This window comes from Gadus morhua, chromosome 7, assembly GCF_902167405.1.
Source record: "Gadus morhua chromosome 7, gadMor3.0, whole genome shotgun sequence".
NCBI lineage: Eukaryota > Metazoa > Chordata > Actinopteri > Gadiformes > Gadidae > Gadus > Gadus morhua.
The window spans coordinates 22,720,470-22,745,800 of record NC_044054.1 but is presented as its reverse complement, the minus strand read 5'-3'; the positions used below and the strand labels follow the sequence as shown (position 1 = coordinate 22,745,800).

At 41.6% G+C, this 25,331-nt stretch overlaps 1 protein-coding gene across 1 annotated transcript in view; it reads right to left on the bottom strand.

Moving 5' to 3' along the window:
• LOC115547636 (kin of IRRE-like protein 3) overlaps nucleotides 1-25,331 on the bottom strand; it is a 153,160-nt gene that overhangs the window by 37,122 nt on the left and 90,707 nt on the right. Inside the window, exons 3-5 of the mRNA XM_030362006.1 lie at nucleotides 23,282-23,431; nucleotides 10,362-10,519; nucleotides 2,961-3,111 (exon numbers count right to left, since the gene is read on the bottom strand). Of these exons, the coding sequence (XP_030217866.1) occupies nucleotides 2,961-3,111; nucleotides 10,362-10,519; nucleotides 23,282-23,431 (459 nt within the window). The remainder of the gene's footprint in view (nucleotides 1-2,960; nucleotides 3,112-10,361; nucleotides 10,520-23,281; nucleotides 23,432-25,331) is intronic.

The window sequence follows — 25,331 nt, the reverse complement described above, 5'->3', positions numbered from 1 at the left end:
GTGGGTACCGCATGACTCGGCTGCCAGATCGACTCGGGGTCCTGCGCTTCCAGATGACGTATCGACACAAGCCAACGGACAAAACCCGGAAGGGTTGTTTATAAATGGGGCTCAATCATGGACTTAAAAAGAAGGCTCAATCCATTTTGGTTTTGAATTCATTGAACGCTGCCCGTTCTTTCGCACAAACAAAGCCATTGGAAACACGTCTAAAAGCACTGATGAATGCATTATGTAACCCAGTTCCTGTTAGGGACTTTTATTCTTAAGGAGGAGAACGTAAGTGTCTGCGTGTGGGTTGCTGTTTTGACTCTGTGTTGGGAGCGCTGGAAATAAAGTGGATTGCCCCGTTCAGTGAATGGAGTTAACCGATTCTTCTTTATAACCCGGCAGCAAAAATAAAGTATCGGCAGCAATAATTTGTACATTAGATTATTATTCATAGATTAGAAAACAAAAGAAGATCGTTAATACTTGGGGACAACATGGGAATGAATGAAACGCGCATGCGCATTTAAAAGACAGCGTTTACAGGAAGTGCGTCATTATTGCGCATCTAGGACCCCGAGTCGATCTGGCAGACGAGTCAATCCGACACCCACACCGGCTGTTTGGTCCGCAACGAGTTCGATGGTTTGCATACACACCAGCCCAAAAGGTCTGTTTTTTTTGGTTTGGTTCGAACCAAACAAGGCAGGTGTGAATACGCCCTAACATTATGCCAGGATTTGGAAAATGCAAATTCACCGGCTCGTCTGAAAACCAAACCATACTCCAGGGACTTTGTTTCACCTGGAGAGAGACTCAATGAATGAAAAAACTGTGCTTCTTGGCCACTGGGGAGAAACAAATTATCAACCCGGTCTTATCACTAATTACTTGTAACAAAATTAGGATTCCCCCTTTCAGAATAAATTCCTGTATCGTAGGGAGGAGATGTAAAGCTTAAAACATATTTATTTGGTTCATTGAGCATTATGAAAGGAATATTTTTGTTTTTAAAGGCTGCTTGTCAGTTAAAGCAAGCACATTTACCACTTTGGAATCCCCCCCCCAGTGCCGCCAGTCCACCTGGACAGAACCATCATCACTTATTCATCAAGCAACTGCCACTCCGCAGACAGAAACAGTCAACATGTCCCCAGCCTCCCTCTCTCCCCATCCGTTCGTTGCTCTTTGCTCTACTCCTCAAGGTATAATTTATCGTTTAATTCGTTTCTCGGAAATACATTTGTTGGGAAAATGTACGGTTCATGATGGAGGCATTTGTCAAAACAATTCTCTGCTCCATGTGGGGAACAGCCTTGGTTGGCTGCTACGTCAACCTTTCATCATCGTGTTTTGTGTCGCTGTATTGCAACAACTAGCCACACTATTGATAGCCATGGTTGGAGCTGCGTTGTTTTAGCCTTCCACAGCTCATACAGCAATAAGCCCGAATGAAAACATGCTCACTTTTCAAAAACATTTTCTTTGTGGCAGAAATAGAGACAAAAGTAATTGCAAACCGTGATTAATGAAACGTATATATGGATTATATATATTTAATCTGGCTTCTATTGTTTGACAACCTCCGTAAAGGATACGAGGTCTCTCTCTGACAAAATGAACAAATGAAAAATTGTTTTGTTTGCAGTTTTCACATTTCAACTCCCCCCTAAGCTGCAGTTTATGGACTCTCATTCAATGGAAGAAGGAATAAATGAAACTAAAAAGGGTGGGTTGGGGAGGCAGGAGGTAGAAAAATGAATCTGCCAGGAGTAATGCATCTCTTAATAGCATTTTCTGCTTTATTAGTCATACTTAACAGCTTTGAGGAGCTGTGAGAGGATACAAAAGGGCCCCTATTGTTTTCTACGATCAAATAATATCGTCTGACATTTTAATTATTCATATGGAGAGTGGCCCATGTTTTTTCCTGGAGGAGGCGGAGTTGGAGGTGGAGGACAGGGTTATACAAACAAAACACACACAAGCCCTACAGCTAGAGGTGATTTGTATGGACTGATTGGGTCGACGCTAATTACCATTGTATTAACGACCCCCTACAACCCCCTTTCCTTCACCCCCACACAAACTGCGCTCACATTCAAACAGGTAACTTCCCTAGCAATTTGGAGGGCAATCGACCATGTTTACATGGTCATCTTTTTTCACTCATCACTCATTTGGTAGCCTAGTTATTTGCATTGATTTAATATAACCTCATCGTCGTCACGATGAGGTTCTTTTCACATTGTGAAAAGAGGTTGTTTTTGTAACACATGGGTATTGGCATGAGTGTGAATCATAATACAGACTTGATATAAGAAGCTCAAAACAGGAGATTCAGCAAGTAAACTCCAATTTGTTTATTTGCTATGCTTTATTTCAAAGCACTTTGCACATATATTTGAGATGCAGGCTATTATGAATGAGTTGGAGTTAGACATCTTTTTCAAGGATTTCTGCTCAAGCAGACATTAGGGATTGAACCCATAACCTTCCAGCTCAAAACACCTGCATTTTAAACAGTCCAGACCAGGGTTTTCCAAACCGTTTGGAATGGGGGACCACTTCAACGTTTCAAAAGTGTTCAAGACCCAAAGCTCATTTCAACTACAGTATTTCAGAACCCAACCATAAACCAATTATTAACAGTGGCCGTACAAAATGGTTACTTATATACCAAATAACAACAAAAATTACAGTCATAATGCATTCAGTCAGAAAAATAACATTAACATTGTTTTTACAACAAATAAAACAAAAATGTTTTTGTTCAATCGTTTGGCTGACAACTTGCAGTATCCATGTAGACCACTAGGGGGGATACAGATTGGAATTACAGCACTAGACTAGAGTAGTGTGTCGGGGCCCATGGTCCCTATACTAGAGAACTCTCCCACCAATGTCAGTGATTCCTCCATCAAGACACTCATTCAAACCAATGATGGACGATGGGCTTGACCCTCACTCACGTTGGATGTCGACGGTGACTGTGGTGTCCTTCCCGTTGGGTGCGGCCTTGTTGGAGGCCCGGCAGGTGATCTGCTGTCCTGACTCGATGTTGCTGGGAGACAGGTAGAGGGTGCTCACCGTGCTCTCTCTCCTGCCGTCGCGCAACAGCGTCTGAGAACGGAAGGATGGGCCGGTAATTACACAAGCACGCAAACTGGCGGACTTTCATGCATTATTTATAATCCAGTGTGTTTGATTTGGTCTGAACAGAGGCAGGCCCGCACGCCAAGGTAGTATGGTAATGGTCTCGCTTGACTCGGAAGGTCGTGAAATGGATAGACGAACACCTAATTAGCATCTATATCAGATTTGTTTGTAAATCATTTAAAACGTGTACGTACGCACGTGTGTATGTTTGTGCTCCATCAAGCCTAATTGAACCAGGGAAGTGTTTGATGTGTGCTGTCTACCTAGTTTATCGTCAGGGCTACTCTCTTAACCAAGCCGTGGATCATTTATTAATTTCCGAAATGAGGATAAAAGTCAGGAAAATAGTTTCTCGGTGATAAAGTATCATTCTCCGCCTCTGTGTGTAGCTCCACTATCTTTCCATCCTCTCCATCTGCACTGTCTCAGGGGGGGCTGGGGAAAGGGACAAAGGCCAACGCTGAGCGTGAAACATACGGGAAGAGAGCAAACTGTCGCGCTTTCCTTCAGATAGCACCCACTCTGTGTCCTATCATCCTTTTATGAGAGACCTCCGCCAAGGGAGCCCGTTCGGTTTCAGTTATTGCAGCTTTTTAATGGTCTTTGCGATGGAAAAATAAATATGTTGTAACTTCTTAGTCATATAGGTTTTGTTTTCCATTCCGTGAATGGTCTTGTCACCCTGCTCTTCATCAGTGTCGTCTAAAATGTTAACCTTTGTGCTTTGTGCTTTGTTTTCACATTACGTTTTTCTAGCTGCCTTTTGTTGGTTTGGGCGTGTTTTCTTGACCCCCTGGGGAGCGTTGAGAAGCGAAAGGTAAATCTGATAAGGCACGGCCTTATCACATCCTGAGGAGCTTCAATCAATCATCTTGTTAACAAAAGGCTTTTGGTTTATTGGGGGAACGCTGCCCTCAGAAACCTGACAGAAGTGTTTAAGAACTCCTGCCTTTAGCCATGCAGTGGACTTCTCGTTGCAAACCTTTATAGAGACGCAGGGCGAACTCCCATCTGAGGCCTCCGATTATTGTATTGTATGCCTATTCTATTGTTTGTTGATGCATGTTGTGATGTATCGTTGTTTGTACTATTATTACAAATATATCTGACCATAATTGTCCGCAAGTATTGTGTTATTTTTGCGTTTGGAAATCTCATCTGTCTTAGACTCAATATCTGGTATAGGAATTGCCACGACATCTTTTACAACCCATTTTGATCCATTCCTCAATTCACCTGAACACTCTTGAGGCAGTGAATTAATCAGAAGTGGGCATAGTGGTGTGGTGTTGTGTGTGGTGCTTAAGTATACAAAGTAGGTCCAGTGGTGGATTATAGTGGAGACCAACAGAAAAATGTTTGGGAAGCCATTTGAGAACTCTATTAGTCGCCATGGAGAAAAGAGAGAGGTGTGGGGACTCTTTTGACGCTCATTGTAAGCAAATGACACCAGAGTCCAATTACAGGCCAACAAAGAGATAGCAAAATTGGAAAATTACCATGTACCATTTAAAAACTTTGGATGGGAAATATTCAAAATGCTCCCCACTCAACCCACTATATCAATTTTAATGCGTTCATTCTGTACACATTGAGCTCCATCCCAGTTTCACAACTGCTGTTGACGTATGTTCACTTAGTCAAGATGGGACTAGGCTTGCCAATTTGCCAGACGTGACTTTTCTTCTACAGCAAACACATTTGTTCCACAATTATCATTCATCAATTAGAATGCCTATCAAACAAGGATCAGTTTTGTTTTGTGGACAAATTGCCAGTACAAAATAAATTTGATGGTTCAAAGTAAGAAGGCATTAAGCAAACTTTAATCAAAAATGGCATGCTGCAAGATATTGTGTTTGTGTTTGTTTGTGTGTGTGTGTGTGTGTGTGTGTGTGTGTGTGTGTGTGTGTGTGTGTGTGTGTGTGTGTGTGTGTGTGTGTGTGTGTGTGTGTGTGTGTGTGTGTGTGCCGTGTGTATTTAGATATCTGCAGTAGCTTTAAGGCAAATTTGGATGGGCGAACAGCAAAACTGCCGTAAACGTCTGTTCCATATGTTGTGACAGATGCTCAAGCGGCAAAATCTCAACCAAATGCCTGGCGGTTTTTACACTGTGAAGGCGTTTTTTTTTTCTCTTTTGCTGTTTTGCAAACTCTGCCTTATGCCTTGCTCCCTCCGATTAATCACAATATTTTGATCGGAAGTTGCCTGAAATAAACTTTCTCTTTGCATGTGAACATTTATGTTAAAACCTACTCTATTTTTTCGCAAATATATGTCTGAGGAACACATGCAAACACCCACTTCTGTTTGAAGGATCCTTTCCAATTAACAACGCTGGAATACGAACTGAAACGACCAAAACAGAACTCTTGTCCAAACACAGACATATGTGTTTACAGAGTACCAACCACATAATACATTCAGGATATATTATACTTGATCTCTCTCCCCAACTACATATTAATACCAACAGACAACTAGAAGTAAACACAGATTAAAACACTCAATTTGGTTTGTACGATTCCTTCCAATTAACAATGTTGGAATACAAACTGAAACTACCAAAAGAGTACTCTTGTCAAAACACTAACATATGTGTCTACATATACCAGCCACAAGATATAATAGACTATATCGCTCACTCCGCCCCCCACCACTACATATTAATTATAACATCTAGAAAAAGAGGTTTCATCATCTCTACATGCTATTAGTTCATCTCTTCGGATAATCTGTAGGGAACGAGGATAGGACAAAACAAAGTAAAAAATGACATGCGGTAATGACACAAAAATATTGTTATATTATTTTTATTTCTAAACTGAAGACCTATCTTTCATTTCAGCTACGAATCAACACCGGAGTGTCATGTGGTGAGTTGTGTGGCCCCAGTGGAAACTTCTGAATTACTGATCCAATATAATTTGGAAGATCAATGGGTGACAAATTGGTGGTCTCCACTTTTCACAAAATGATGAAAAATGATGAGGCTATATACGAAACCCATTAGTTCAAACCATTGGTCATAAAACATTTTCAGGCACGAGAATTAATTCCAAACATTTAACTTTAGAAAGATAAAAACTCTTTATTTTGGAGAATGATCATAAAGCTCCCAAGGATTTGAAACTGACCCGTCTTCAATGAAAGAGGTCATCAAAGCAATGACAGTAACAGTCTGCCGCAATGAAGCAATTATCCATTGCACGGTGTCTCGGGCCTACTGGGAATCCTGTTATGATCGCGTCTGCACCTCCTGACTAAATCTCACCCCCCACTTGGGCTGAATCAGCTCTCGTGGGAGAGGGACATTAGGAAGCCTTCCTCTGGGCATCGATGTTCTGCTGCAGCCTCTCCCATTGCCGCATATCTCTTTTTCCTCCAACTCCCATGACAAAGATTGCAAAGCTCACCCACCCCCTTGAAGTGAGGAAGGACGGATGCAGAGACAGACGGGCTTGGCTCATTCAATGATAATCTGTGCACCTTACCAAAAATCAACAACAACAACAACAATGTCATAGAGGATAGTTCAAATATGTATATACAGTATATATTACTTTTTAAATTCTAGTCACATGAGATAGGGAAACATGAGGCGCTCTACATCTAGATAGGCCGATAATGGCATTCTTATAAATGGAAATATATATAATACTTTAGGGAGAGATATACAAGATGGCCAGATGACCTGCCTGCTTCTTATCACCTCCTTGTCTGAGGGAAGATCCAGACGCGAACAGGCGTGGATCTCCCAGTGGCATTTCCCAGGAGTGGAGTAGCTGCCCCTGAATGCATTCAGCAGGGAAATGATGCCTTCTCATATCATGTCCTCACAGCTTGACAAAGCCTTTTCTGTCGAAGAGCCATCATCAGTTTTTTTAAGGAATGGTCTCTTTGTTGTGCTAACTTTGTTTGTGGCTCTTTAAAGCTGTGGGCAGACGAGGATGAATGGAAGGAGCCACAGACATCCAAGGACTGAGGAGTGGGAGGATGTGTGGAGTGTGATGCAATGAAGTGAAGGACAACAACAAAAAAAGCCCTCGCTCTCTGCCTGCTATGGCTGCAGTAAAACAAACAGGAAAAAGCGCCATTAGTTTGGCTGTTGTGTCGGTTATTATATCAGTTTTTTTTTTCTTCTCCAATTTCGAAGAATTGATTTTTCCTGGGGATTTTCCTCCATCTAAAACTAAACTGGCCATTTTGGAGCCCCTCATTTAAATTAGCCACTTGTGGGTCTTTGACTTTGCGGTGCCGGCCACCTAATTCCTTTCCCAGGCAATAGTGAGTTTGTGCCCATGTCCCTATGAGCCCCATCAGACCCTGGATGGGCAAACTAATGTGGCCATCTAGGTTAAAGATGATTGGTTTGGTTATAACAAGACCCCTCTTGCTGCAGAGCACCAATGCTAATGAAAGGGCCTGATCTTTGGTCATTTAAATTGATGTGTTTATACCGTTTCCAGTTGGCATAAATAGTTAACACCAATTGATTTTTCATTTTCTTGTTGTTTCTTGTTCTTGTTCCTTTGCTTGTCTGATTTCACAGACAGCAGAACGTCTAACCCAAAACTAAGTATGCCATGAAATTAGAATGTTTCTTTGAAAGGGGTGCGTTATTACATATTTACTATACAATCATTGGCAGATGCTTTTACAGTGAATTCTTGTATTTGTCATCAAGGACCAGGTAAACGGTTAGGCATCTTGCTCAAGGATACCTACAGGTAGGTTTTTGTACATTGAGGATCTAACTGGTACCAGTTGATCGGGGGTCAAACATTGTAGCCAACATGTTATCCAGTGATGAACTGAAGCACCCAAAAAAACCATATCTGCACAGACTATGGTCCTTTGAAGGTTTAACAATAATTAATTCTTGTCTAAAATGTAAACAAATGTTCGGATGACACTTGTAAAAATAGACACATTGGCCCTATAACACGGTTGCATTACAATGTTGTGCGATTCAATTATTAAGTCTTAACATGATGCAATAAACATTCTTAATATAAGGCATTTTTCCTGGAGCTTTAGTCCAGAGGAAGCGAACACTCCTACAGGGAAGGAAAGGGATTTCTGGGGGGACAGACGAGTATATCAAGTATATCTGTTCATCTATCAAACGCATTCCCCCGATAAAGTATCAAACAGTGAACCGCTACCCTTGCCATAATGATCAGAACCAGGACAGGAAACATCTGTTAAGACTGCAACGATCCTGCTGTTTGGGAAGACATGCTTTTTGCTGCGCTTTTAAAACCCAACATTGTGCATGTGTTTGCTTTTTAAAAGTGCAATCACATCATGCTGGTAGTTTTGCATCAAGTTGAGTTTGATATCGGCTTCAAATTGTCTATAATTTATTTATTCACACTGCTACAGCTGTCTGTTTTCTGTAATGAACCAAATATTTATTGCATGTTTTGGTTCACATACTGACATTCAGGAAACATTGTTTGCTAAATAATTTGCTTACCAGATTAAATTGTATTTTTATATTTGCATTCATCAAGTGCATGTTGCCCATTGTGTTTCATAAACATGTAAACACGTAATATTTGTAGGATGAACTAGAAGTAATTAACTGGAAGTTATTGATTAAATGTCATTCAATTGGAATCAACCAACATTCATGTTTTAGACATAATGTATATGGTGGGGAATAAGTCTACACAACAGCACTAGGGGAGAGGGAGAGCAGGGGGTGGACTAAAGGAGGTCAGTGTGACTCAAATCATTAATAAAATAACTATAAAAGTAGGAGGACATCCTCCTTGTCACCCCGCTCAATACCCACAGGCACTGCAGTATTCATTTGATCGGATCGTACAAAACGAGAAACACCATCTCTATGTGTAGCTTCTCTAATTTCATATTGAGCTCATCATGTTATGCTATGGATTAGAGTTGCAGGCTATGGGGATTGGGTTTGATTTTATTACCAACTGATTCATGCGTTGGTATTTTTATATACATTATATACAGATACTATATCACAGGCTAGCATTGTCAATGGTAAACGCCTGTGTCCTGCGAGTGCATCTGTGTTGACTCATTGTTAGAGACCCGCTTGTGGTGGTGTTGCCGTGTGGATGGCTGCTTCAAGTAGACAGAGATAGATGGACTCCGGCCCTTCACTCTCTGATTAGTGTTTGGCAACACGTCAATTGATTGTTCCCTCGGCACCGTCGCTACTTCTTCTTCGTCCTCTTCTTGGATTCGGCGGGGCTGTCAGTGCCCTCCCCCGCTGGAGACTAAAGGGGTGGGAAGGCACCGTCGGGAATGACCCTTGCTCGAGTCTACACCCACTCCATCTGAAGGAACATTGTACGAGCCTTAGGGGCCCGGTCTCTACTGAGCAGTATGCTCAGAGGTTGTTGTTTGTTTTTAGAACTTGCATGAGACGTCTTGTCTTTAATCATGTTTTGCTGCTTTAATTTCACCCTGTCTCCTTAAAAGAAAATGATTGGGTGTCAGCAAATTCTTTCTCCATATAACGACGGTACCTGTATATTAATAAGGGTAGCACAGAGTGACATGTTAATCATTGAACAGAAACCATGCGGCCGGGTCAAAAGCATTGCTTATTTTTTTTCTCTATACGATGCACAATTTGTTATACAAATAAAGTTCATTTCGACCCGGGGCAATTTGCAAGCTCTATAGTTTTCTATTAGAGTAAAATAATTAGTTGTCTGCTTGGCCTAATGGTGGGTAATAAAGCCCATTGACATTTTGCAGACTTTGCGGAATGCAGCTTGGCTTTATTATGGCTAGACTGAAACCTAGCAGTAATTAACCAAGCTCTACTAATCGCACTCACTGTTGTGTAGTAAACTGGCACAGCACATATGAGTAAAATAAAGGCAGTGCGCAAAACTTGCTCATTGGCAAAAACGTCTCCCTTCTTGTTCTTAATTATAAATTAACAGTGCACTTTTTGAACTGCCCTACAGCTGAGGCTTTGAAGACTGGCAGGACCCTTGTAAAGGTGGATTAAAGTCATAGTAGAGGGGGTGGAATTATTTTTTTCTGCTTTTTTTCTGAGTAAACAATGTATTAGTCAGCGGGAATAGTCCATCATTGGTAGGTGTAGGGGGGGGGTTCGCATGGGACATTAGCTTGGACTCAGGGTCATTGTGGCAGGGGAGTCAGACCCTCGTAAACCCTAGATTTGACCGTGTTTTTGCGGTTTTCAAGGGGCTCACCTTGGAGTACATGGCTCCACTCAGGACCAGGCCGTTGCGGATCCAGATGATGGAGGCGGCGGGCTTGGCGTTATCCGCGTGGCAGGTGAGGTTGAGGTGGTCGCCCGCCCGCAGGCTCACCACCGGGGAACCCACGATCACCGGGTCATCGGGGGGAACTGCAGGGAAGGGAAAGGAGAGGAGGGTGGGGTTGAGTTTGCGACTGCTTGCTCAGCGGAGAGGTAGGAGTACACATTGGTTCTGTGTGGTTTTGATAAGCTGTTCGAGAAAAAAAGGTTGTGGTAGTATTTTTTGGGGGGGATTTCAAATTGGGATGCAATTGGAGCATGTGCTCAAATGTGAACCCTTTACTGTTTTAATCAGCTGCCAATCAATGTCTGTGTAATTTTTCCTCTTGCAAACCAACACTTTTGGACCCCAAATAATAATAATGTCACACACCCACTGAAATACCCAACCCTAGGTGGGAATATTCAAAATATTTTTTTGTCCTCCTTGACATAACTTTGTCCGAAAGAACACAACCTTTTAAATTTAACATTCTTGATATTCTCTGAAGTCTATAGTCCGAGAGATAACAACTTCAGAAAATAAAGTCTGTGGCTGTTGTTGGTTGGATTTGAGCAGGGAAACAAAGTGCGACCGAACCGAAGTGACATCAACTTGAGCTAGCGATACACCTAATTAAATCAGCACAAAAAAATAGACATGGAAAGGCTCTCCTTTTGGACCAGGGATGGTGTCCGTGCTACCTGTGAACATGATCGAAAAGGTGTTTCTTACTATATAGGTGTTTTTTCATCATTCATCTTAACTTTTCTCCCATCATTATAATTACCAATATCACCATTTCTCAAGGGTTTATGGGAGTCTTTTCTCTCTGGGGGGGACATGCCATGGACATAAATAGAACAAATGTTATACTTGAGTGCTCTAAGAAAAATGCTTGATGTTGATCATAATCCAACTGAAAATCTGAAGGATGTCAGGATTTCACATTTCCAGTCTTGCGCATGCAGATTGTCTGTGTCTTTTTTTGTTCAAAACAATGCATAATGCTACAGCCCCACTTAAGAGGCGCATTGAGAAGATGGAAAAAAAGACAGACGGACGGATGGATAGAGATAGGATAGACTTATAGATAGGACAGACACAAAGACAGACAAACAGACAGATTGCGAGTTAGCTAGGTAGATATAGGGATAGCGATAGATAGTATAGATAGATAGATAGGAGATATGGACAGACAGACAGACAGATATACAGGTAGATAGACAGATATACCGACAGACAGACTGACAGCGATACAGATTGATCGATTTTGCCGTAGTTTAATCCACTCAGAGTGGTTGCAATAGTGTGTTTTAAAAAAAGCAGTGTCCCAACGTGATATTGTAAGAAATATCTATTGTCAGAAATATATTTATATTTATATGTTCAAGGACATAGAGTTTGTGTGTGTGTCAGTGTGTGTTTGTGGGTGAACGTATGTGTGTGAATGCTTGTGTATTCCAACAACAACGGGTCATTCTGGGAAAAGCCGAACAAAAGCATTCTGTCTACGATGGAGCACGTAACAGTCAATGTTCTATATCGCCGTGCCCTTAGAAACATTAGTCATCCCTACAGCGACACTGATAGGTCACATTGTGAAGAAGAGTGCAGTGCAAACCCCTTCCTATTCATGACCAACGGATGAGTGGCAGTGTGACAAGTTACAAGCTAGCCTCGCCAATTCGCCAAGGCCTGAGAATATGTAGCTTGCAAACACTTACAATGCAATGCCAGGGGGTGAATTTATGAGTTTAAGAAGATAAATTGTGTTTCAATGCTATTTAAAAAATTATAAAAACAACACCTGGCGCTAAACGCCTGATATCAAAGGTTTGCTACCCCTGGAATAAAAAGGAAATCAGTGGATTATTAGAAAATAAGACCACTATCATAGTCAGTCTCTAAAGGCTAAATGCACTGACTACCATACATTATAATCCATCAAATTCCTTTCCTTGGCTTGAGCCTTGCATTTAGTGACATCTGTCCTTACAGCCCTCACAGTACACCCCCAGTATCTCTAATGAACCAGAATCGATAAACGTTTCAACAGATTCCTTCCACAGGTGAGCAATTACGTGGAGAGCGTGGGGAGGGAAGACGTTTGTGATTGCAGACGCCTGGTCCCTTTTCTTGTCCACCTCAGACACCGAGGAGGTCATTGGTGCACAGCCAGTGCAAGGGGCCGATTAAACAGCAATAAGAATAATAAGCACACAACAACCGACCGAAAAGACAAGTTGGAATGACACCAGCGCCAGAAGCAGTTGTTGAGGTGGCTGCAAGGCACTGATTACATTCTTGTGCGAAAGTGGATCTAATCACACTGAATTTTATTCAAACTTGAGTGAATTATTGATTGAGCACTCAGCTCATTAGCTTGCAGATCTGGGGCAGGCCTAAATCAAACGCAACACGCAGCTGGCACATCCTTAGTGCTTGGAAGGAAGACAAGGAAGAGGGTGGGAGGGTGGGTGGGGAAGAAAGGAGAAGTGAGGGGGGAGGGAGGGGCGGTACAGAGTTCAAGACCGTACTCGGCCTCTTTTTCCTCAGAGAACGTCGATGCTTGGTCGGCGCTAGGCGTTGTATGAAGCCTCCAAAAGCCAAAGCCAAAGTGTAGAGTGCGTGCGGAAAGCGCGTTCACTTTCATTTCATTGTAAATCCATCAGCACTTTCACGCCACAGGCGGCGCTGAAGCGCATTGCAGGGCACTGTCTTTTCCCCACACAGGGTCTATTTATTACATCTTCGGATAGTATTTTTTCTGATCAATTTAAATCGACTAGATGAGTGAGCATGCGCTGAATTGAATTTGCCTTCGGTGTGAAGACAAGGCAGAAAGGAAGTTCGGCTTCAGTTTGCGCTCTAAGCTCGTGCTTTGGTGTGGAGGACTCGAGGAGCCATTGGAGGACTATGTGCACTAGTTTCCCTCTACAACACAGCCTTTAACACTCTGCTCACTCTGCTTGCTTGGAGGATATTTCCCGTCCTCAACCAGCTTTTCCATTACAGCACAATGTTTCTCTAGCTTTTGTATTTTTGTGGTGATGCCTGCCTATTGCAGTACATTCGGCTCAGGAACCCAGACAACATTACAGAGCAGTAAAGTAAGCAATGTGGACCTTGGGACTCGTAACCAGGTACCTCCTGGCTGGAGGTTGAACGTCCTAAGCACTACATTATCATGTGTTGTGTGGAGGAAGCCACAGCGTAATATATTTCTAGTTCTGTCTCCAGCTAAATGTATACGAAAGGCTGAAATGCTAATTACTAACTTGTTTCTGATGACTGGGATTGTGACCTGGTTTGTGCAGTTCTCCGCTTTGACAAACCATGTCATGAAAAAGAGTCCTGGTTATCGTTGCCGAGCAACAGAACCCAGACAACAGTGCGTATCAAGTGCTCACGTGGGGAGGGGGGAGTGGAGAAAGTTTTTTAGAGACAAACTGCAACTCGCAAGTCATAATTGTCGGTGCAGGTGTACGCCAGCTGCACCTGCATATTTCACACAGCCAGGCGTAGATGAAACGCGTTCCCGTTCCACAGTTAAAGCATTATGTCTCTGTTGACGCCTCAACTCGTTCACCTTAAGCAAACATAGACTTCTTTGTCCAGGGACGCTTTTGACACGTTTCTTACTCCTCCATTTGTTTTCATGGATGCACAATATCATAAGTATACATACAATCAGGGGTTAAAAAAAAACCTCTCTTCCTAATGTGGCCTACTGGTGTTCAGGAGGTATGGAAGCAGCAGAGAGTTCATCAGAGCTCCCTCCCTTCAATCAGTCACTCAGCCTGACGGGAGCCAAACCGGGAAGCTGCATTTAGTGACCATCTTCGTTTCACACGATGGCAGGCTAGCAATCCAAACTACAAAAAGAAAAGACAGAGATCATAGAAACCTTCCCTTGCCTTTCATGTCTCGCTTTCCCGCTCGCTGTCTTTTTCCTTCATCTGTCTCTCCGCCTCACTCCCAGGTGTGGTACCCCAGCTATACAGAGACATAATTTTAGTGCTGTGTCGGAAGTCTTGCTAAATGTCCTATAGTGGTGTTGCACAGAGATGCTATGCACGGCCTCCAACAGATGTGTATGAGACTCATTAGAGGAACAGTTATTACCCAGAAGAGATGATCTACCCCCGGCAAAGGGAAAATGCAATGCACTAAACAAGAGACAAGATGTCACAGAAGATTCCCAGGCAAGCACTTATGGTGTGATTAAGAGGGCCAGCTGACTCAAATCACTTGTGTTTTATGTCCAAAATTATGGGTGGATTGAGGAGGTTGCTGGTTAAAGGGTGCAACGGTAAATCGTCGCTAAATACTTTCTAGACTTTAAGCCGGGTGTGTTTCTTTTTTCCAACCAACACAAAGATTGTTTTTGAAATATAGTATGAAAAATGTATGTCTTCATTATCTGTAGTTGTTTTGTGTTCACAGCTCACACAATTCTATTTAAAAGTATCTATTTTTTGGTTCTGGTGTCATTGAAGATGATCAGGAAATAACAATGTATATAGCAGCATATAGAAAAATGTAATCTAAAATTACAAGATAGCAGATTATAATTCTGCATTGTCGTATAACAATAATTCATATACATATACTGAAATTATATTTTTCAGCATTCATTTATGTTCCTAAACATTTGTGTCTGTAACATTTGTAACATTATAAACACTACAGTTGTTGTTGCGTTGGTAGGAATTGACGTGTCAGTGTGACAACACTGTAATTGGTTTAACGTTCAGTATGTAAGCCTCATTGTTGGCCTACTTTTGGTGGAATTGATTCAAGGAATTTATTTAATTTAAAGATTTGGTGTACTGCAGGAAAAATGCACCCCCATGTCATTAGCAATGGAAATGGAAACATTTAACTGTGCCAGGTTACATAATAAAAGTTTATCCAGAGAGTAATTCAAGAAGTTTCAAAAGTTTGAGTATTCAAACAAAGTATGTGACAAATATGGCCTTGTTTAATAAAAACATGAGATTTAGATTTTGTCCAACTCAAATTGTGGGTTTTAAGGTTGGAATGGCTCTTGCTCATTATAAGAACAAAGACAGTGTCTGAAATGTAAATTGTGGCGAAAGAAGGGAGGTAGTCACTCTCACTGTGAGGAAAAATAGGTTAATAGGGATATGTTATGGAACACATTAAAAAGTAATTACACTCTGGGGCCTTGAATAGGTTCTGCAGAAGGGTTTTTACCATAAAGGAAGAACTTTTCTAACAAAGACAGATGACAAAAAGTCTGCAACCAAACTATGAAAAGTTGAATTCAGTTTTTCTATTCTCTCTTCCTTATAAAGAATGGATTGCCCCCTAAAACTGTGGCTCACATTATCTCAAGTCTATTTTCTCAGGCATTTCGTTGGAACTCAATCAATGTTGCCCTGTATCATAGATGCCACTGCAAGGCAAACAGGCAAATAGTCATGCATATCTTTCATAACAATCTTATATTTCACCAAACTAAACTTTAAAAAAAAGGGTTACCCATGGGCCTTTTATGAGACCATAAAAACATCATGAAAACATTAATTAATATCTCTTTCAGAAATCATAAATATATCAACTTTGTACACCAGAAAATATTAAAACAGAGATTACTCTTGCACTAATGATTATAGTTTAGAGCAGTAATCTTAGAAGGAGATCTATCTGGTTCACTTTCAGCTTGAATGGTGTAACGCTGTAAATAAACCATGCCGCACTCAATGTTTGTTTGCTGAGGGACCTTTTTTTTAGAATGCCACATGCTGCTTGTGAGAGAGAGGGGTCGTTTTAAGAAGCGGTTTTCAGAAGTTATTCCAAGGATAGGAGGAGGTTGAGAACCTACTTGCGTAACCCCAAATAAATAGCTCTGTGTAGGCAACACAACACCTAAGCCCGATCACACCCAAGCACACACTGATCTCCATGTTATCTACTCCACTTAGTAATGTTAACAAGGACACCAGACAGAGGGTGTTGCCAGCTGCCATCCTATAATGGCATCCCTGAAAAAACCTAATGCCCTCTGACTCATTTCATAGGACTCACGTCCCGCCCCCAATCAGCGTTGGTGTTTGACCGCTGTGACAGAAGGATAGCAAGGGGATGTGGATTCCCTGGCAACCCTGTCACTGGGCTGAAAAACATTCCTAGTTACAGTCACTTGCTGTGTATTTCAAAGGAGAGCATCATGGCCTAATTGTTCCAAATAGGCAATTTAAAACGGCTGGTCAATAGATTCCTCATGAGGCCAGCTAATGACAAATTGCAACCTGCGTTCGAAGTAGTGAAGAACGTTCAAAAACTGATTGGAGGAGGCTGGAAAAAAACATAGGGTTTGACTGCTGTCGAAATTAGTCTTATTTTAGTTAGTGAAAAGGTTGCATAGATAACTATCTTGACAGTCATATAAACGATTTTGGGTTCACTGCCCCTTTAATAATTATCGTGGGGTGTTGAGGGGTGAGCTGTCACCATCGAACGCCCTTCAGCTCCTCTCCATCCCTGTGTGCTGAGAACGTCTCACTCTTTAGTTACAGAGTTTGAATTCAAAAGGCCCCTTTGGGCTCACAGAAAAAAGACGCACACAACCCAATTCATTTTGAGAAGGGTAGATAATCGTCACGGAGATACAGAGGAACCAGGGGAGAGGTGGGACCTGTGTGGTATGACTCTCTGATTGTGTTGAGAACACCAGAGAGAATAAAAGGTAGGGAGGGAGGGAGGAAATGTTTTAATTTGCACAGTGCATTTAGCCTCAGTAATTAATAAGCTAAATTAGCAACAGGGAACTCAAAGTCTTTCACATCTTCGCATTCTCAAATAAGCAATGGTTTCCACTCCAGATGAAAGATTTTAGCCAACTTCATGAAACTTCTACCTTCCATTGTCGTTCCCCTGGTACACACTTTTGTTTAAACTTATTTTTTTCCCCCATTTGATTCACTGCGAAACAGGATGTACCTTGCCCCTAGCAGCGTTGGAGATAAACGGGACAAGTCATTTCCCTGGCTGGGGCCCAAGGGCCCTCATCAGTCAACTGCTGCAGATACAAGAGGGAAACATTTCATCACACCTTTAATTGTTTTAATCAATGTTTAGAATGTGCTGAGTGAGATTCCCACCAGAGAACCCCATCCAAAAGGAAGTGGAAAAGAAACCCGCCGTTATTAAAACCTACCCCTGTGAACAGATGACAGATTCCAAGCAATTAAGAAATTCTCATTCAGACACATCAGTTAGACGCTTTTCTTTGTTTAATTTGCTGGAATTTGATTGAGTCGTATTTACCAACGCTAACTTTATGACGGCGAGAATACTTGATTGCAAATTATTTTCCATAAAACTATCACACTTTGAATGGGTCTTGCTTTACACCGTTTTATAGCTGCAATTCAGAATCAATGGAGAGTTTTATGAAAATGGCTAGAAAGATGAACATAGGGAGATCCGCGAAGCCTCCGCCCTCCCCCGGCCGACCCCAGAACCCCAACGTCTGTGAACATGACACACGTCTTGTACACTCCATATGGTGTGTCATTAAGCCCTGACTGACATGTCTCATTATAAAATCACACGATAAAACAGCCTGCAGGAACAATGCCTGTTGCCTCTGAAATGTAGTACTGTGAAATATGTTTATTTATTTAGTTGTCAATTTATTTATCTTTCTACGATATTTTGGGGGGGGACTTGGGGTCTTACTTCTACCATATTTCCGTTAAAAACTAAAATCTTCACAGTCAAAAGAAGAATGACATCAATAGATCTAAATGACCCCAGTACTGATGCAACGGGAGCCAACTTGTGATGTCAAGCAGGTCAGATGTATTTGTCACAGCTATTGGCACGTCGAGATCCGACCACCCCCCCCAATCCAGACGCCCCCTCACTCCTCATTGTGTCTGATTGATTGCATGAAACTCAGGTTGATAAGAGCCAAAGTGGAAGCTAATCCGGTGACAGTTTGAGCGGCACGCAAGAATGGAGGGGATGGGAAGGGAGATGGGGGGAGGGGTTGGGTAGCTATATGGTGCCCCTCATTCCCTCCTCTGTCTGTAAAAGCCTCTTCTTGTTCCTGTTTCAAGGAAACCCTAACAGTAAAGCAATGCATTTCGGATAAAAAAAGTGAGGTGGTGGGTTACACAGTGGTAATCCCTGTCCAGATATCCCCTTAGATATGCAGTTCTAAAAAGTCGTAGGACACAATGTAAATAGTTAAGCTTGTGTTGCACGGTATTTGTCCAAAATATTACAATCAAGACAGTAAGGTAATTTGACAGGTATTTGCATGTGACTCACTTGCCTTTTTTGTTTTTCTGTAAACAACACAACCTCCCAATCGTTATTGAAAGTCATTTTCTTCCTGAACGGCGAGTGCAGCAATCAGTGCCATTACATGTCCTGATTGGTTGAATCCAACAATTTAACACAACTCTGCCATTCAATAGCAGAGTGCAAAGACACTAAATCAACTCAAATGTTGAAATCAAATACCCTGAAATATATACATTTATATATATATACATATATATATACATATATATATAAAACTTCACATATCTATAAGACCTCACATACTCCACATCTGCTATTCTAATGCTATGATGTGTAAACCCAATGCACACAGAACGTCCTAATGCGTTTCACAACAGAATTCTTGGTCAATACACACTACAATCACCACAGGGGCCCACTGCTATTTTGTTGGTCTGAGTTGAAGGACCACAGCAAGCACAATTACCCACTTGTCTGTCTGCGATGGCCACATAATAAAGCTATTCCCCAGGTGGAGGTTAGTGCTAAGACGAAGCCTTGAGGCAGCTGGGTTTAAAAAAATAAATAAATGGTGGGGGGACAATCCTTGGCTCTCTCTATCAGGTGGTTCCTCGATTGACAAATTAAAACCATATTTCATTTTTATCATTATATTAATAATAAAGGAATAATAAAATAAGGGGAGGACATTCCTTGGCCCTCTCCTTCAGATGATTCATCCATTGACAGAGTAAAAAGCATATCTTTTTTTCTTAGGTATAGCGGAAATGCTATACCTAAGATGAATACAACTACCAATTGACAAAAAAACTCACTAAAACCTCACAAAAATCAATTTGAGCTACTAAAATGTGCGAATATCACAGCTTCCAGGGTTAAGTGGGCTGAAATTCTTGGAATTGTGTTTTTCCTGTTGTGTTCAGAACTTAACATCCATAAATCATCCGCGTGTAATGGAAGAGCATATTTTTTGTTGTGGTGATAACTTTGGTGAAATAGGGTTGTAAAATGTATTTATAATGCAACGACACTATTACTTTGACGAAGGACATTAATAATAATTAATGTGATTAATTCAACGATTCTTTGCAACAGCTGGTGTTTACCTTAGCTCCCCTCTAAAAGGCTGTTGGAATAGCTCAAAAGACAATCTAGTGAAAAAAAAAAAAGTGTACCGTGTTGATCTGTTTTAATATCAACATGTAGTGTTTAATAATTCAATGTTAGCCCAGCTAGCTAATATTTGGAATAATTTTGCTCTTTGTTAAGAGCTATTTTAAGGCCAAGTGCGTAGGTAGCGAACTAGTGACTGTTTGTATTCGTGTTCAAGAGAGACACTGCTTAATATCGCTTGATTGATAGATTCTAACATTCTTAATTATACCTCAAACATCTGAAATAAAAAAACATACTTGTTTGAAAATATGGTAATTTACTATAACTTTGGTTAGATAATCACATTCTTGGTTACCGCAGCCAATTTAAAACAACAACCTCTGGCATCAGCATACTTTTATTCTTTCTTTGGAAAATTGACTGTGTGTGTGTGTGTGTGTGTGTGTGCGCGCGTGTGTGTGTGTGTGTCTGTACATTTGTGTGTATGTGCAGCTGTATGTACACACAAATGAGGGACCTGTATATTTGCATATATGTGTGTGCGTGTGTGTGTGACTGTGTTGTTGACATATACATTAAGACTTTTGTGTGTGCGTGTTCATACGCATATAGATGTGTGTGTCTCTGTGTGTATATGCGTGCAGGTCTGTAACCACATACAATATGTGATTTGTGCTTGCATGTATGTATATGCGTGTGTGTGTGTGTTTGTGTGTGTGTGCATGAATGGACGTGTGAGGTTATGTGAATACAGTACATGTGTGCTTGTGCATGCATGTGTTTGTTGAATGTATGTGTGCCTGCATGCGTGTGTTTATAGGTGTCTGTGTGTGTGTGTGTCTGTGTGTGTGTGTGTGTGTGTGTGTGCGTGTGTAGTCTGGAAAGAGTTTGTGAAGATCTAATTAGCTTCTGGAGTCTCCCTAGAGGCCTGTCCACAGGCTCCGTCTCATGCCTTATTCAATAGAGCTTTGTCCGTCTCCAAGGCTACATAGATTAGCCGGCCACGCTAAAACAGAGGGGTCAGGGGTCAGCAGTCGGTTGCTCTGAGGGCTTTCTACTCCAGCGGCTGGGACCGTGAGCTCGCAATAACATCTAGCATGCCGGTCTCCTTCAGAAAATGCGATGGAGTATACAATATGCATACAAAATTGGATTTGGTTTGGTTTTTTGTTTATTTTATATATTTTTTTAACAGGAAAGAAAACAAGTTGACATTGGTTGCAAGTGCCAACAAATGTTTTACCTGCCATCTATATTGTCCCGAACCTTGGAACGGAAAAAGCCATGTCAGAGTGCGATATGAGTTGACTGTTTCAAAAAATCTAAATTAAACTGCACATCTTCGTCTTCATACCTTCTCTGGCTTATTTATTTTTCAGCGTTAACTGTGGATCGTATCCGACTATTTCTACCGTAGGTTTGCACAAACGCTTTCCGGGAAATGAAAACTTAGTCCAGGGGGGACTGAAACTGAAGACTATTTCCCTTCCCTTTTCAAACTTAATTTCCAACACTGTCTTTCTCGGTGGTTGCTTTTTGTATGGGAAAGCAGAGGACTTTAAAAACAAGCTTTATCCAAAGTAATGTGTGGTGAGGGAAATATCTTTGCCTTCTACTTGCTTTCAATTTGGTTGCAAAAATGAAGGCAAACATTTATCTTGCAGCTGATTCAACATGTTTATGCCCATGTATATGTAAAGGTAACCTACAGTCAACATATACCAATGGGATATTGCAAAGTGTAGCTATATATTGCTGTTTCTGATAAGATCCAATTACCACTCTGTTCTAATTACTCAAGTTGTCTAATGTACACCATTACCGACTTCTATATCTGCAATTTTTAATACATTGGCCGGTTCCTCGAAAATAGCAAGTTACCAACTTAAAACCACGCTTGCACATGAATAATACAAAGGCTAATAATGTCAAAAAGTTATGAAAGCGGTTATAGGTTCAGTGTTTCATGAATTATGAATGTGTTGAATCATGCCCACCCACTGTAATACGTTTTGGCCTCAGCCGTGGCCGGTTCCAAACAAGGCCCAGCTGCCAAGACAAGCTCTTACTTGAGCCAAGCCCTACTCCAGGTTCATATGCAACATGCTTTATGGAGTTACTTTTATTCCATCACACATCATGCTACAGTTGTGTTTTAAAGCCAGCAAGGAGACCATTGATCGTGCTCATGCCTGAACGGTGAGTCTCTCTGTGAGTGAGAGGGAGAAAGAACGAAAAAACAACAAACATGAACAACAATGAGTCCCTCTCTGTTATCTCCGATTAATCATTTTAATGAACCCCACCCCCAATCTCCCACATCTTAACTCTTCCCAACCATCTATCTTTCTCCACCTCTCTCTCGGCATTAAGTAGCCATCTCAGGATTAGTTGGGGAAGGAAGGGGAGGATGGGGGGGGGGCATTGACTGAGCAGTGGTGGCGGTGCAACGGACAGATAGCTCTGGAATATATCATGCTTTTAAATATGGAGAAGGCCCTGAATCGATAATGGTAATCAGCCTTCGCCATGTCTACCCACACTCTCCAACCAAGAGCCCATAACGGCCGGGGTCCCAAATCAATTTGGTGGGCCAAGTGATGGTCTGCTGGAGAACGGATCCAGGTGGACGTTGCATTTGTGGATTAGCTCCCCTTGATTAACTGTGTATCATTTACTACCCCTGCCTTCCTCCTCTTCCTCTTCTGTCTCCTCCTCCTCCTTCTCCTCTTCCGCCACATCCCCTCCTGATGTATTTTTAGTTTTTCTTAACTAAGACTAAAGTTTGAGGACTGTAACCAATTAGGTATTCTCCCCTGTTCCAATCTATTCCGTTATAAAATCCATTCTATTTTATTCATTCGTTTTAGACAGCCTCTATAAAGGCTGCTGCAGGATGTACAGTATATTCAATTGCTTCTCCAAATATAAGAATTAAAAGGTCAGGTTACAGAGTCTGGCGCCGAGCATCACCATCTCCACAGGGTCTCTAGGGAAATATCCCCACCAGGTTGCAACTCTTCATTCACCCTGGTACTGCGATAACAGAACACGATCCATCCCGGATCAGACAGCATTGCTTTCCATCATTTTTCAAGACGCTATCATCAAAACTCATCTGATCAGGTTAACACCGGAAACCTAACTCTACACTGGTCAATCCTCAATGAAAGCGAAGGTGAAACTGAAACAAAACAAAACAATATTTGATAGTATTACAACATTTTTAGAAGACGTTGAAGTAAAGTGTTATGAACAACTTCTGTTAAGTCATTCGGCTGATGGTTTTACAACTAATCAAAAAGTTTACGTGTGCAGTGTATTGTACCTTGGTGTGATATTAAACATGACAAACTTAAACCTGCACTGTTTTTCCACGAGTTGTGGACCACAATACAATGATTTATCGAGACAAACTATCTTTTTCGTGGAGTAAATGGATAAAGAGAAAGAGTTCTATATAGTCTTACCCAGCACGGTGAGGCGGGCGGGTCTCGACCGAATGGCCGCCTGGATGGCCTGGCACTCGAAGAAGGCGTCGTCTTGCATCTCGGTGCGCTGGATGAGGAGGTGGTACTCCCCCTTGCTGTGGTCCCCGACGATGTCGTAGCGTGGGTACCCTGGAAGAGGTGAGGAATAGAGGACCGTAGGGTTTCATAAGCGAGCTGCACAGCTTCCAGCAACAGTGCATAGAGCAGAGCTGGACAATATGGGAATAGATTCATGATCGTTAATACCTGACATTGAGGTGTTTCAATTTTTAGTGTCAGATATTCACTGTTCAAAAAGAACATCACAGCATGAGTAATGAGGATATTATGTAAGTTGGTAAAGGAATACCTTGTGAATTTGAGTCCCACAATGATAGCAGTCTAATGAAATAGGATCACTTAATATAGATACGATCTTGTACACCAAGGAAAGTCAACCTTTGCACATAGTAATTTGACTGACTCGAGCTGTAATGTTATAAGGAAAATAACGATAACAAACCCTGACTCATTTCGATTTTTTTTTTAACATAAAAACATAAACAGGAATTGGCAGTTGCGTCCCCAGTAATTCTGGTATTTAGAACATTTGGCAACAAAAGCCTGTTTTTTCAATGTACCAAACAACTTGTTTTCAGACAGCGGCTCTTATGGTGGACACTAAACATAAACAAAACACAGTCCGGGGGGGGGATGTTTGTTCAAATGTTGAGTTTTTCCAATAAGTATTAATTGCTCTTTCTGTTATTGCCTTGTAACTGTACATGCAATTCCAGATTGCATCTGTGGAAATTGGGTGGAGGAAGACCATGGCTGTTTGTTGTTTGGGTTTAGCCTCCCAGGAGATTAGGAGGTTTGGCACTCTCCCGTCTCCACCTTGTACAGAGGAATGCCTTAATTGCTATTTTACAATGAATACGTGGGAGCCAGACAGGACAACTGGGGGAAGACACACCGCCGAAGCCTTTGAGGCCGTTGACACCGGTTGAAAGTGCTCTGCCAAAAGAGGGCTAACGGCTAACGAGGACAATTAGAATAAAAAAGCTAATCTTTTAGTTTTCTAGGAAAACAATATATCAGGAAACTATTTACCTATTGGCAAACATACTCTTTATCCTCAAACGTACGCTCGGATATTACTCTGAACATACCATTTATCAGCCTTACTTTATTTATTTTTATATACAGATACAATGAATTAAGATTGATAGGAAAATTAATTTTATTTTACTGCATAATCTATCTGTATTTATTAGCCCCAGGTCCGGCTAGGGCACTTCAAAGCACATTACAGACACATCTTTGACACTCTAGGCTGCTCTACAGATTAGTCCCTTCGCCTCAACTCCAGTGAAGGAAATCTAACACGCGTGCCGAACAACATTGTATACTCTCACACAGACACACATACACAAACAGACATGCACACACTCATGGATATATGGCAAATGTCACTTCCAAGACCCCTTTGGTCGATTGAGGTGCTCTTGAACCATGGGACAGAAAGAGAAAGAGAGATTGAGAGAGAAAGAGAGATGGAGAGAGACAGAAAGAGAGAGAGAGAGAGAGAGAGAGAGAGAGAGAGAGAGAGAGAGAGAGAGAGAGAGAGAGAGAGAGAGAGAGAGAGAGAGAGAGAGAGAGAGAGAGAGAGAGAGAGAGCAAGCTGGGAGACCATAAGCTGGGGTGGAGCGGGGGAAGGTGGAGGCTGTTTTGATGCCCGACGGCTTGAGTGAAAAACATCACAGTTTATTGATTCCATTCTGAAATAGAGATTTGTAATTCTCTCACCCCCCCTCACACCCCAAACAGAAACACTACCTCACCCCCTATGGATAGTCTCTTTTCAAAACAAGAGCCATGCAATAACAGCATTCACCATTGGCCTCTGGTTCCGTGTGTATAGAGCGTGTAAAGCAACACATACATGGATAACATATATGGATTCCCAGAGGTAACGCATCTAGGCCTCATTTGTCTTGCACAGCTGCATCAAGTGGAGATTTGGATGGAGGTCACCTTTCTGCAGCAC